The 15,016-nt window shown below is 35.0% G+C and overlaps 1 protein-coding gene across 1 annotated transcript; it reads left to right on the top strand.

Moving 5' to 3' along the window:
* Nucleotides 1-3,691: 3,691 nt before the first annotated feature.
* On the top strand, nt 3,692-14,010 carry LOC125663885 (uncharacterized). Its single transcript, XM_048896308.2, has 7 exons — nt 3,692-4,026; nt 11,881-11,913; nt 12,406-12,444; nt 12,744-12,806; nt 12,927-13,043; nt 13,458-13,538; nt 13,728-14,010. Exons 1-7 carry the CDS (start codon nt 3,961-3,963, stop codon nt 13,851-13,853), a joined length of 525 nt encoding a protein of 174 aa, XP_048752265.1. The 5' UTR covers nt 3,692-3,960; the 3' UTR covers nt 13,854-14,010.
* The last annotated feature ends 1,006 nt before the right edge of the window (nt 14,011-15,016 follow it).

Below are 15,016 nucleotides of genomic sequence, written 5' to 3'. Positions count from 1 at the left end.
ACCCCAATTTAGGCTCATGCACTCTTTCATCATGTGTTTCGAAGTTTACATCAGATATACAATTGCCAAAGGGAGGCTTCCACGTTATGTACATTCATGTCGTAAAATGTACAATTTTCGTTAAGTAAAAATCTTAATTTACTTGACATTGTGTTGCTGGATGAACAAAAGATATCGTAACTGTTTAGAAATATACAGTGCTAATTAGGCGAAATTAAGGAAAGGTGATAGAGGGCGAAGATTGCAAATAATAGAACATGTTTCAAGATAGTTACAATGTATTTCATTTATCCACCATTATAATATCAAATCAAAGAAGCCGAAACTTACCGAAAATTGTTCATAGTTCGTTTCTTGTTCCATCTGCGTATCTAAGAGTCCATGAAATAAATTCTGGTGTTTACGTTTAGGTTAATGTCCGAGTCATCTCTCCATTCCTTAAAAGTAATGGAGATGAGGCCCCAAAGGGGCCGAGGTCCATTGCTTTTAAGGAATGGAGAGGTAGCAGGACATTGACCTACTTAAAATCCACCCCAAGTTTAAACCTAACTATAATTGTATCTCATATAAGAGAATTCTTTCAATAAATTATGAAAATACTATTAAATATCTGAATGATATTTATAATACTGGTATAGAGTTTGATCATATGAAACATCTATTGTTTAATTTCTCCAGGGTTGTCATTGTCCTCAGAGTTTCAGTAGATAGAACTTCTGCCCTTCATGAGAAAGGTCTTAGGTGCAATTTTCATCTATGCCTTTGGAATCATTATTTACATTTTGTTAAAACCCAAAACTCCATAGTAACAGAGGGGGTTAGGGGGAACTTGTTTTTAAAAAAAATCAAATTTAACATAACAGAACATAATTTACTAAGGACAGTAATTGTCTGAAACTCTCCATTTCTTATAAATGATGGCGTGCTTAAACAATAGAATGACACCACAGGTGGATTTTAATTTTAATAAACACCACTACAATCCTCAACCCCCCCCCCCCCCCCCCCCCCAGAAAAGGAATACAGATACTCCTTGATATGATGCTACATGTATATTTTATTCTGTATGACCTCCACGAATGCTAAATCTACCACTGTCATCAAATTTGATAAAGGAATCGCTTTCATGTCAGTGAGGGTAGCTCCATTAATTGATTGGGACATAATTTATTCCTTTATAAAAATACCAGTCCATTGGTCGTCCCTATGTATTTTTAAAAAGTACCAGACAACTATTCTTTATACATGTCATAAGTTCTGTAATTTTTTCGAATATAGTGCAAGTTTCTCTTCCTTGAAAGTGAAGGACCATTCTGCAATATCATTGTACCACTGTGCGCACAGGCCCCACCCATTACATAACAACATACATGTATATGGAAAATAAAATAAAAGCCTTCACTTAGCCTGCGATTTCATCTTTTAAACCACGATATCAAGGAGGATATACAGTAGGTGACGACGAAATTACAAATCAACGAAACTGTTCCTTCTGATAAATCCTCTAAAATTGATGTACACAAAAATTATTGAATTGAACAATTCACACGCGCTGTATTCTCGGTATATTGGAAAATGACTGCAATTTCAATGCATGGTTATTATATAGAGAGAACAAGAATGCAAGTATAGAAAAATCGTGTATTGCAAAGACAGACGATGTAAAGTATACCACCATTGATTTTCATGATGAAGGTGAAGATAATGAATAGTGATCAATCTCAGAAGTCCCACAAAGGATACAAAATTGTGAGTTGGGCAAACACTGACTCCTAGATATACCAGAGGTAGGGTCGGGTGTCTAGGAGGAATAAAGCATACCCTGTCGACCGGTCATTCCCGCCTTGAGCCCTATCTTGATGAGGTAAGCGGAGTAATTCAAAGTCAAAATCAGTACATTCTATGAAGAGAACGGTCTACCCTGATTGTGGCTCATATAGGTTACATGTACGAAACACGCCAGACAGCGGTCGACCTATGATGGGTTGTATTTCTAATAAAATTATTATAACGACCATAGAGTTTGCGAAATGCTGAGTTGTAACATCAACTTATCTCTCAGAGGCCAGCCTCGGTTAAAAAAAATGATCATATGCAAAACATGTTCTCACGTATCGATTCAGATGAGAGACATAAACACCATATGCGGACGAGAATGAAATAATGTAGGAATGTTTATCGACTGGAGTTATGAATGGCAGTACATTGGTAAATGGTGCAATATTGTACTACATAGAATAACGAATGAATGAAATAATTCGACCATGTCTTTCATTTTAACTCCACTTTTTGGCACTCTGTTTTTTCCTTAAAATAGCTCTTACAAGTTTAATGTTATTTCGGATTTCAAAAATTTCGGTTGAGCATCACTGAAGAGACATCATTTGTCGAAATGCGCATCTGGTGCATCAAAATTGGTACCGTATAAGCTTAACATTGTCTTCTTTGAAACAAAAGAATACCTTTTACCCAATCTGATTGAAATCAGAATATTTGATCCGCTCACAACGATCTATGTGAGCGGATCAAGGATCTGATTTTAATCAGATTGACCTTTTACCAAATACTCAAATCGTATAACTCACATATTTTGATGTTAACTCATTGAGCACCAGTCGCGGTAAACTATAGTGGTTAGGGCGTACGCTTCTCAGCCAGGAGTAGAACGCTCGAATCCTTGGCATCGCGTCAAAACTTAAGCTGTCTAACAGAGTGAATGATCGACTGTGCTTTCACCAAGCGCCTGGTATCAGAAGAAAGTGAGCCAATGACCTTTCGGCTGTGACCTTCAAAAGCGGAGGTCTTGTGTCATGATTGGCGGTGACACGAAAAAGAGCCCACACTGCTACGACTCCGAGCGTCAGGGACTTCACCAAAAACTGGTGATGTTTATATTTTATCTACCTTAAATCTTAATTTTGAGAGCAGATAAATCCCTTAAACTTTAAAGTTTCATAGTTCCTTCAGTGGATGTCCGTGACATGGGTAAATGCGGACTGCTTCCACGTTTTATCATAAGAGTCGTCAGACTTGGGAGATGCAAATCAATCTTGCTGAGATGGGTGATAACAAACTATGTGCTCAACGTGGTGAATAATTCAGAACAATATCTAATATTCTTTATCTCATTCTTCGTTTTCCCCAGCAGCGCTAGTTTTAGGACAGTCGTTGAATACGAAAGATTCCTTGGGGTCCAAGCTTCAGTTTTTGTATGGAAGTAAAGTATGTAAAATCCATCTTTGAAATTTAAGAGGACAAAACAATCAGTATTACAAAATTACACATTTGAAATAAAAGAATACAGTATGTGTATTGCTAAGATTGTTCACCACATTTTGCACTGATATGTGACAATATGCACGTATTCGGTAGAAGTCTTTATTTTAACAAATCACCATTTTATCTCATTGTCCTATCATTATCATTGGTTTTTAATTTTCTATCGAAAAATACCAAAGGAATTTGTAATTCGACTATGATATTCATTGAGAGCAGCTTTCACGTGTTTTTTGTGGAATGGTTCTGATTACTGTAACTAATGTGTAGACCAAACGTTATTTTAATGTTCCTGTTTACACCTCGTGCTCAAATAGCTATTGCTGGAGACCCAGAACCAATCAGTTATTTGGTTTAGTTGTCAGACAACCCATTTTGTGAAAACATAGAAGCCGCAGAGATTGTTATTAAATACTTAACTAGACATTGGAAATCATTATCGTGTTCCTGTCGCAAGACCTGCATTGGGTTTCTGATTGGTCGTCTGCGATTAAATATTAATATGGCATTTCCATATAGATTTCAACATTGTCAATTTTGTCACGTGGTTAAATAATTTATGACGTCATTTTTAATTCTGAGGTGGGTGGTCAAGAAGTATTTGTCTGCCAGCACATACTGAGATCAGTCAGAAGGTTACATTAGGCCAAGAGTGACGGAGGAAAGAAAAGAAAAAAGAAGAAAATGTTAGTGTCCGGAATTACGTCATCCTTACTTATATTCTTCCTGCTGGTTCAGACAGAGGCTAAGGTAGGCTATTTCTCTTTATAAGCTAAGTATACCTCTTAAGTCAAGATACCAACTTTTGGATGCCAGTTTCTATCTTTGCTTATTCTTTTAATTTTTTATTCAGCGATATCTACAACGTGTTGTACGTTTTACTGAATGCAATAGATAATTTCTTCAGTGAAAGTCGGTAACAGTTTTGAGATTTCAAAGTTTGATATGGAATAAGCTGAAGTTAATTGTTGGAAATAGTGGTTGTAGATAAAATGATGTATTTTTTTTTTCATACAGAGTAACGTTTGTTTTTCGCGTATGCGATATATGTTGCGAAGAGATCATGTTTTAAAAAAAAATGAATTTCAAATAGTATTTAAACTGAGACTACATGATTTGAAGTAAATGCATCTTATTTTCTAGAGATACATTTTGGGGCACGAGATATAAAGAACTTTGCCAATAACTAAGTACACTGTTTCTTTAATATTTTCAAATAGTATAATAGAATCAATCATTTAATTATTGACCTTTTTAAGACATTGAATATAATTCCTCTCATTGCAAATAGAACAGAATGGTAATTAGGGTATACAGGTCTCTATCAGAATAACCTGATGCCGTCCGATCCAGAACAGAATGGTAATCAGGGTATACAGGTGTCTATCAGAATAACCTGATGCCGTCCAATCCTTATTCATCCTCACCTCTCTCTTTCTACGTTTCAGTAATTAAGCCATAGCAATCCCACACCCTGTCTAATCTGACACAAAGATATCCATTCCGATGGATGTCGGATTTCACAGATTCCATGTTTTTCAGTTTGCTGTCTAATTACCTCACAAATTATCGAGTGAAAAAGCGGAACAAGAATCTCTACTACATTTGGAAATTGCCGCAGTTTAAAATCGTATTTCAGTCATAGAATGTGTATAAATAGGGCGTAGTGGTTGTTGCAGATTGAGACTAGGGGTTACATGTGTTTATTGTACACGTCCCCTCCACAATGTTGGGTATCTCCTGTTTTAAAGATTCTATGTAAAAGATCTGCGACTTTTACTATATGGTAAATTTCTGTTGAGAGTAGCGGGTCGAACCTGGCCGGAGTCGAAACTAACAATCTCACGACATCAATAAGAAAAATCGTGAAGTATAATTCATAAATCACTTTTAAGTGTGTTTTTTGTGAATTCGCAAACAAATCATGAAAGGTTTGCCCCATAATAGTTGTAACATTTTTAGCATTGATTGCAATTATATGTAGTATGTCATGGTATTTTTCAATTCAAATATCCATATTCATGATGTAATAGATTCAGATGAAAAACTGGCTGATCATGAGTGAATATGGCAGCCATATCAATCAAAAGAAAAATGAATAATAGATAAATGATGATTTTAAAGACTTGGGTCTAGAACATAGGAATTCCCATCCTCAAGATTTCATCATGCATGGAGACCATTTGTTATTAGTTGATGACGATGAGAAATTGACAGTTGCGATATATTATGGTATTAAGTACGTGTTACATGAAGGTGATTAAAGGCTAATTCCACGAGGTTTTCTTGGGAGGAAGGTGGTTATAAGCGGATAAACCTTGTCCCGGTGATGGAGATCTATCTAGCCAATAATTAGAATCTATGAGCAGAGCTGCCGAGTGCGTCCCATGCCGAATGTTCTGCTATTACCAAGCTAATCAAACAATTAGAACAGATTACCAAACGCGATCAGAACCTATCATCGCAGCAATGCGTTTTAATTAAATCCACAAATTAATTTGCTATAAAGAATAATGGTTTCTTATCGATTCATTTCGTAAAGCGTACTTTCTGTAAATTTGAAAAAGTATTAGAGATTATAAGTACTGTAGCATCCTTATAATATAAATATTATACTGTCCAAAAATCTATCAGTATTGCCAATTACTTTTACCTAGCTGTGTAACTAACTCGTTACCAATAACAGCCAAGGAATGCAATTATAAAACAGCTATAAACCCTACCTATTTCTAGTAATGGAAACTTAATTTAATGTTTCAAATTAAATTGTACAATACTGATAAGAGCAGTAACTTTTAGATATCCTCTCTGAAAGATGATTTGCAGGAATAGAGCGATCAACAATGTAATTCGACACAACAATCGCGGTCCTCAAATTGATATTAGACCGGTTGCGATGGGCACAGTGGTTAGAATATTCGCTTGATAAGCAAAATGTCGTGAGTTTGAAACCCGTGTTTGCCTTTAAAGCGTCAACCTAAGGTGTTAAAATAGGGAGTGATTGCTCCTCTGCCAACCGCTCGGCATTCAGAAGTGGGAATCACGGGTGTTTTGGATAAGACCGTGAAAACAGAAGTACCTTGTTACGTACCTTGGTCTAAATTTGTGGTACTTCACCTACAATTGTAGTTCGTGAAGTCTCAATATGAGTTAAATATTCTGTCATACAAATCAAACAAGCAAACAACCAACACAATGATACAAATGTAACAGAGGATCTTTAATTAATGCAGAAACAGAAAGCAAGTGACAAGGAGAGATGGTGGGTGTCTCCTGGTCTGTTTCATAGGGGTTACGTCCTCCATAAGCGGCCACCTGTTAATGTCATCCACAACTACACGTGCATTTCACAATTCATCAGGGTCTGGCTGAAACCAGGAAGAAATTAGCTGAAAATTCATTCACAAACATGTACCCTATTCAAGAATTTGTCCTACATCTTTTTTCTTTTATTGTAATCAGATTTTTTTTCTAATATCTTGAAAGCAAATGAGCATCCATCAGTACGATCTATACTGTCTGTCCCGTTGTCACAAAATTATAAGTACTTGGGTTTTGTTAAGTGTGACATTGAACACAAATTACGTTTATATAACTATAGTTTAGGTTATATTTGAGTGAAAGTCGAAAACATATTAATAAATGAAAAATGCTTAGCACCCTCGCAATACAAACGCTGTACATGAAAAGTTAAATATTTCACCTTCAGACATCGCTAGCTGCTGTGGAGTCGTAATAGCCACTGCAAAGTGATAAATCCTGTATTGGTCCTTGTCGTATTCAAATTAAACACCATGTAAATAGTACATTTAATTGCAGGGTCAAATTAGTAAACGCTTTTATGCAATAATTAAAGCCGATGAAAATTGTCGCTTAACGACTTGCGAGGCTGAATGGTTAAACAGTTTTGATATTTTGATACAACCTATCATTGAGTCAAATGTTGTCTGGCGTGTTTCGTGTCGATTGTTAGGCCGTTCTTGGCACACTGATTTTGACTACGGATTACTCCGTTTACCTGATCAAGACATAGGGCTCACAGCGGGTGTGACCGGTTGACAGGGGATGTTTACTCCTCTTGGGTACCTGATCCCATCTCTGGTATGTCCAGGGGTCCGTGTTTGCCCAACTCTTTATTTTGTATTCCTTAAAGGAGTTATGAGATTGATTAATGTAACATGATCTTCACCTTTCACACAACAGTACGTGTGGGACTCTGGTTTTCTTTTAAATATTTTTTCATAATTACTATTATGTTTATCAAAGAATAGAAGTAAATTAACGATTGATTCATAAATTTCTTCATATACATGTACGAAAGCTTATTCAACTAGTGTATCTGAAAATCGCTCTCAATTAAACCTATATGTCAACAAATTCTATTGTGATAATCTCTTGATTAAATTGAATAATCATTTCCCACGGAGACCAGAAAGTAAATCAATGAAGTTTCATTATTCGTACCCTTCATTCAAAGACAAATTATGGAAGGTTTAACCATACATTACACTCTGGGGTACACTTTATTGCAATATCACTAGAAGCACTACATTCTCTGAAATTTGCTCAAAACTCCCATTCAAAATCAAAAGATAATTATATCAATCTCGCTCACGAAATCGAACTTTTACAAGACTCTTGAGATTCTCAAATGAAATCGTAGTTTATTAATTTTTCTTGCACACCGTATTAATTCCCTGACTTGATGTTACCTTTAAGCCCATGGGAGATTTTCCACTCTAATCTAAATTGTGTAAGGTTGTATATATACGCTTGTTGATAATTACTAGCAGATGTAATTAGCATTTACCAGATATTACTCTCAATCAGTATTTGTTGTGTAAATGGAATTAAAGATAAGGAACATAAATAATTCGTAGTTTACATTAAAATCTAAATATATTCCGTGGATTGTATCAACAATGCTTAAGTACAATTGGCAGAAGTAAAAATCCATAACACGGTATCAAAGAACAACTTCGGACTAGCACACTCGAACTCCAAGTTCTAGAATTTGTAAATTCTTCGTCAACATGGCGATGGTAATCGTAACCAGTCAAGATTGATGGATGAAAGGTGAAGATAACGAACAGTGATCAATCTCATACTCCTATAAGCAATACAAAATGAATAGTTGGGCAAACACGGACCCCTGGATACACCAGAGGTGGGGTTATGTGCCTAAGAGGAGTAAGCATACCCTGCTGACCGGTCACACCCGTCGTGAGCCCTATATGCGTCTCCCAGAGTTATATTTACATTTGATCATGTCACTTTTATATATTGTATCATTGATTAGTTTTATTCATTAATGTACATATGCTACTATTGCACCTCATGTACCAATTAAATGATTGGAGAGAATAAAAGGAACTTGAAAAAAGAATACCCCACCACAGCATTGATACAAATGTAACTAATTGATAATTATAAATGATCGGCTTGGTTCCTTAACCGATGAATATATCTGGTTACATGGGTACTTTTAAGCCTTGTATTTACAAAATGTAACGAAGCCTACCTATATCATTTTGACGTAAGAGTACAAAGTGTAGGCTATAAATAGCTTCTTATGGAATTCATTTCACTCAAACCATGGAATGGTAAATGAGGTAGATAAAGCGCTTTTCATATACCATAACATGAATCTTCGACTCGCCTACATGTAAATATTTGCTCGCTGTTCTTACAATCTTATTAGAGAAAAATACACATGCTACAAATGACAATGCATTTTCTAAACAATAACTATTGATCGTCTTAATCAAACGACAGCTACGTTAGACAATGGAGTATCAACTTTCTCTGGCGGTTAATATTTCTTTTCAAATCATCAGGGCAACGGATCGAAAAGGGACATCACAAAATTATGGTACTCAATAAACGGCATAGGTGTGATTAGAATCGTCCCATAGCGGACAATGACGGGTGAATAGGTAAAGTTTCAAACATTTGCAGGAAATCGATAGTTGTGTTAGTTTTACAAATAACGGGAGTTAATGCCGTCAGAATGATTTGCAGGACCGATGGTTTATTCTCACACCTACGAGTAGGGACGATGTGCAGTCCTCGGAGTGTGGAAATATTCAGGATTGAGAGATGTACTGTGTTGAGTGGTTGATGATTTCTAGAATCAATTCTTTTATGATTTGCGAAACAGTCTTTAAACCGAATTGGTACCATATTGTTTGAATTTACTAAAGTTATACATGTATATACTGAATTTACAATTATATACATTACCAGTATGATGATGGTACAGTAATGATAATTCAATCACTATTTAATATAGATATGCAGTAATTGCAATAGGACAACTCATTCGATGTTAGATATTTACATTTCCAACTGTTTTCTCTGGGATAACCCTTTGAAGCTCCAATGTGTTAATGTGCATGTAAATGAATGACGTCAGTGGGCGAGCACTAAGGAAATTAACATGGAATGCCATGAGTATTTCAATTTCTATTGGGAAGTAATTTTGATATGTCAATTTTATACTTACATTTTTATTTCAAATATAAATATAAGGGACTACTGCCTAGTTTGATAGGTACACTGTACAGTATTTGGGGTGATTAGCCACAACGGAACACGTAATGGCTTCGCTGTTATAGAAATTCTTACTTTTTCCATTTAAGTTAATCACCTCATATACCTAACAAATTTAATAGATGAGATTCCCTTCGGTAGTCTATATAACATGCAAGCAATATCATGCCAAAGTATATTTCAAGCTAAATATCTTAATTCTTTTAAGAATGACTTTTATTGTAAAGTATGCTAATGGGTTTTGACATAACTACGCTAATACAAAAATGTAATTTTGCACCAAATTCTGTTATAATTCAATTACACACTTTGCTATTAAATTCATTTTTTTTTTTTTTTTTGTAATTCGGGTTATCACTTTATGTTTTAAGAATGATTTTAAACAAGAACGTAAAGATTTCGTGATGTCACAATATCTTAAGAAGCAAAATTATATTATTGAAAAATAATGTATTTTGATCAGCCAATCAAATTGCGTGTTACAAATGAAATTATATCATCAAAGAATACTTGCTAAAACAGAATATCCTCTCTGAAAAATTGCATTTTAATAACAGTTCGTAGTATAATTAATAACTTATTTTTGTAAAATTTTACAAGGCAAAAACATATTCTTGGTAATGATTAAATGCGTATTCGCACTGCGCAGTATGGATGACGTCACAATAGCCGATCTCAACAACCGGTCCGAGATATCAGACCGGCGTGCAAAAATGCATATAAATCCAGAAATATATATAAACCCTATAACGTTCGTAAGCAATATTTAAGCATGAAGAAGTGCAGTATATGATAAATAGAACATAACATGCCAAAACCCATACCATATGTCATATTACCTCTCGGGCCCTATACCGCTTTGGCTTTTATGGTATATGATATGGATTGTAGCATGTAATATTCTCTATGTGTCTTCCTTCGTATTGTGAAATCGGTCTTGAAATCAACCAAATACATAAACAAATTCAATAAAAGTTTGCATTCTAGGTTTTTCATGTTGAATTGTTCATTAGATTGACCGACAAATTTCAGCTTAACTATATGTAGTACTTGTGTACGTGTGCAGCTACACCGGGGGTGGGGGTGGGGGGCAATACAAGTCTCTTTATTAGAATCTTAACTGTTTTAATTTATGTAGATATTCTGCATTAAGGGAAGTGTGGAGAGGTTTAGGTATTGTCAGCAAATATACATCAAAAACAAACAGTCAGTCGCCATTCATAATACTTAGGTGTTTAAAATGAAAATTACTGTTGGCAACCAATTATATAAGATATATCAGATCTTCACAATAACATCAATTATTTTCATAACGTGAATATAGGATATGGTGTAAATATCTGCGAACTTTGTAGAACTGTCACTTTTTCTTAAGAACAAAAAAGGTTGGTATCCTATTCGCTCCGTTGAAAAGTGAGTGCCAATAATGGACGTGTACATTTTGTCATTAAGAGACCATGGAGATGATTCTCCAAAGAATCCCTGCTAATGTTGAAGGGAACTTATCAATGCTTTTTACACTTTTCTTTGACACGGTGGCGTGGGATTTTCTGAAGTGTTGCAATTGTCCAAATCACATTAAAATCATGTTTCCAGTGACGTCTCGCTGATGAATGATTGTTCCAAATTGAAACTTCTTGTTAAGACTTGTTCAGACGCACTGAACTGAGACGCCGCTATTAGATCTTTTATGGATGTCAATTTCCAAAGCCATCGAACGAAAAATTAAAGTGCGTCTTTTCCTTTCTGTCTAATTTGGAGATTAAGAGGTCATTGATAGGAAAATAATGCCATTTTTTTTCTGTATAAACAAGAACGGTATGAACACTAGCATTTTTTGGTTTGTTTGTTTGTTTGTTTTTTACAGCTGTAGAAAACTTAAGATATAGATTTTGGTGTGCATGCAAATTATTTTTGGTTACTTTTACCTTCTCAAATGATACTTCAGGTTTACATTTTAATTTGGCGAATACTCTTACATGTACGCAGATGATTTTGCTAACAATTTGAAATACATTTTTCTGTTGTTTAATGAATGTATCTTTATTTCAGCCCACGACACCTTTACGACAGAAGCGCGCCCCAGTAAGTAGGAAAAATTTTCTTGATCGCGTCTATTGTAATTTAAATCATCATTAATGATTTTAAGAAAAGCCATTGATCAATTACATGTCTCTATGATAATGATTTTTCAAAGTGTATCGCATTTAAAGTTACATTTTAAATTAAATGTTGCCTTATGATAAATCCACGTGGGTCGTTCTAATTTAAAAGCTACTCGAATGATTTTAATCATAAAGTTGCTTGACTGAAATCGTCTTATGTTTTTGTGAATAAAGTAGTGTCATCATGTTTCTTCTATTCGTCATATAATAGAGTATGAAATAATGGTGTTTTAAGGTGCCGGGGCATGTTTCTGTTGCTGCTGACAGCAGCATTTGATGGTGTCCTGTGGAGAACTCATCAAAATGTATAAGGAGACGCCAGTCTCTGGCTAATATGCAAAATACAGTTATGAAATAAGCACACATTAATTGATGTAGCTCTCTAGTAACTGCTTCATCCGTCCATTCACAGGGGTATCAATTCCCGCGCTTGGGAAGGTCGCAAGAATACGTAGGTTTACTAGAGGGTAACTTACGCACAGCGCATGCTCAATAAAATCTTCTATAAATATTTATTCTTTTCGTCGCTTCTATTTTCATAACCTTCTAGCATGTTGCAAGCTGAATCTTTCTTTCTGTATTCACAAGAAATTCTTCAAGTCTAACGAATTCAAAGCCTTTCAAATATTATCCATTTCATATTTTATCACCAATTCCAAAAGCGTCAATATAGAATTATTCTGTAAATCTGTTTTCATGAAGTATATTTTGATTGCATTACATTGCCATTGTTAACCTCATGTTACACAGACAGTAAACAAGAGACCTTTACAATTTCCACGTTTGGGTGGAAAGAGATCCTCTACGTCAACGGTACGTGTGACGTGCTCCATGGATGTTGTCGTTTCAAGCGCAATAAAGCATAATGTTTAAAATTAGTCATCTATCATTATTTCCAGAGTGTATGTGTGTTTTGTTTTGTACAACTTTCAGAACTTCGACAGTTTCCCAGATACTAATGTTGAAGAAATTCTTCCAGTTATAAACCATGATTTATTAGATATTTTACATATGGACCAAAATGATTTTCCATCCCAGGAAATAGATCAGGTAAAATTGCACAGCACAAGAGCATTCCTATCGAAAATTGCATGGATATGGTCCGTCTCCCCTTGACTGTTGTGGCGTAAGCGAATGCAGTGTAAAACGTCATTTTTGAAGTAAACATTTTAGCTTTCCTGCGTAACTATCTCTCCTGTCTGACGCCATCTTGGTCGCCATTCCCTTCATTGAACTTCCGCCCTTCTTTCACCCTTCAGATGTTGACATCAATGCATGCTGTTGCAATGAAAACAGGTAAATTGTGCATAATAAAACGGAATAGTTTATTGGTAATTAACTTTTTAAGAATCTTTTTTGCTAATATGCATTACATGAGAGAACAGTACTAGCTATTCCATTCGAAAGATCGTATTGTAAAAACAATCACTCTAGTATATTGACTTATTACTACAATGTTTGAAGGGTTTCCATGTGAACAAACGAAAGATCCAATTTCCACGGTTGGGAAGGAAACGCAGTTACGTAGATGACGAAGAGAGAATGGTATGATACACAGATTATTGAATAAAAGACTTTGTTTGAACCTAACAGTCAGCGGTTAACATTGTTTTACGTATGTTCCTAGGTGGAACTAATGCTAGTGTGATTGATTTTTATTTATAGAACATGTAAATGACTGAAAATTATAGTTCAATAAAACAAATATGTAATAAAAATAATGTTTCCTTTCAGAGAGCATATGCTGATAAAATGATAAGCGAGGCTGATACACAAATTGACCAGGATGTTTTGAAGAAACTGATTTCATTGCTTAACACAAAAGGGGACAGCCAGAGCGACACGCTCATTATCATATGAAGACTTGAAATTTCGTTCATGACGATTAGCAATACAAATGCTTTGTTTCTTTTTGTTGATATGCTTTCACAACTAGCTTCTACGAAGATTGCTTCGAAATTAACATCACCGAAGAAATGTATTTTTAGACATTTTGAAATAAAAATTTGAAAACGGGTGTATTCTTTTTTCATCATTATATATACATACAATGTATATAGATATATACGACTGAACGACTGCAGAAGACCTGTAACACGGTTGAAATATTACTAGGAAGTGTTTAGAGTTTATATATATATATATATATATATATATATATATATATATATATTGGAACAGCTTCCAAATAGAAATAAAGAATAATAAAGGTTTGGACATTCGTTCAAAATGACCACATTAAATTATCAGATATGTATCTATCAGTTTATTGTGATTTATCTTGTATTTCCAGAAATATTTTTATTTCCCGCGCATGGGCCGGTCGGTAAGTAGCCCTTAAATGTGCTTTGTGTTTTGTAGAAGATACAGTATTGCAAGTTCCGGGATAACGCTTCTCTGTGATTTAGTTGTAAATGTAGACGAGAAACATGCGGATCTATTGACTGTCAAACATTTTAAAACACACAATTGTGATGGGAAGGGAATTGTGATAGCAAAAAGTAAAGAAAAATATTTTTAAAGCTTCATTTCATGCATATCTTCATGGGAATGATCTATATGTATCGAAACAACTGGAGTTGATATGGACACTTCCATAATGCTTGATATCAATTCAGCATGTCAAGAAAATCCGGATGAAATTAATGAACACATTTCTAGTAACATTGTCATTCCAATTGTCCCCTGAATTTCCCAGGCGTGTGATAACAAGTAACCGACTGCACACAACTTAATGAGGACAGCTTGTAGAAGAATACGCATGACCTGTAACAAGGCCCCTAGAGTGAATCAAACGACTAAAGTTTTATATCATCACTCTTAATATATACGTATTTAATTTCTGTTTTATCTGCTTTATCATTCTAAGAGCATCGCTCATGTGGCTTGTAGAATGATGATTATTTGCATTCCTTCTCTCGTTTTCTTTGTTACTGAGGGGGAGTTTGTTGTTGGCAGGAAGAAAATTACGTGAATGAGTAATGATATATAGCTGGGGGTCACCTAGCCGGGGATATAAATTG

This window comes from Ostrea edulis, chromosome 1 (genome assembly GCF_947568905.1).
Source record: "Ostrea edulis chromosome 1, xbOstEdul1.1, whole genome shotgun sequence".
NCBI classification, from domain to species: Eukaryota; Metazoa; Mollusca; class Bivalvia; order Ostreida; family Ostreidae; genus Ostrea; species Ostrea edulis.
The sequence above is the reverse complement of the archived record's forward strand: the minus strand, read 5'-3'. Positions and strand labels throughout refer to the sequence as shown.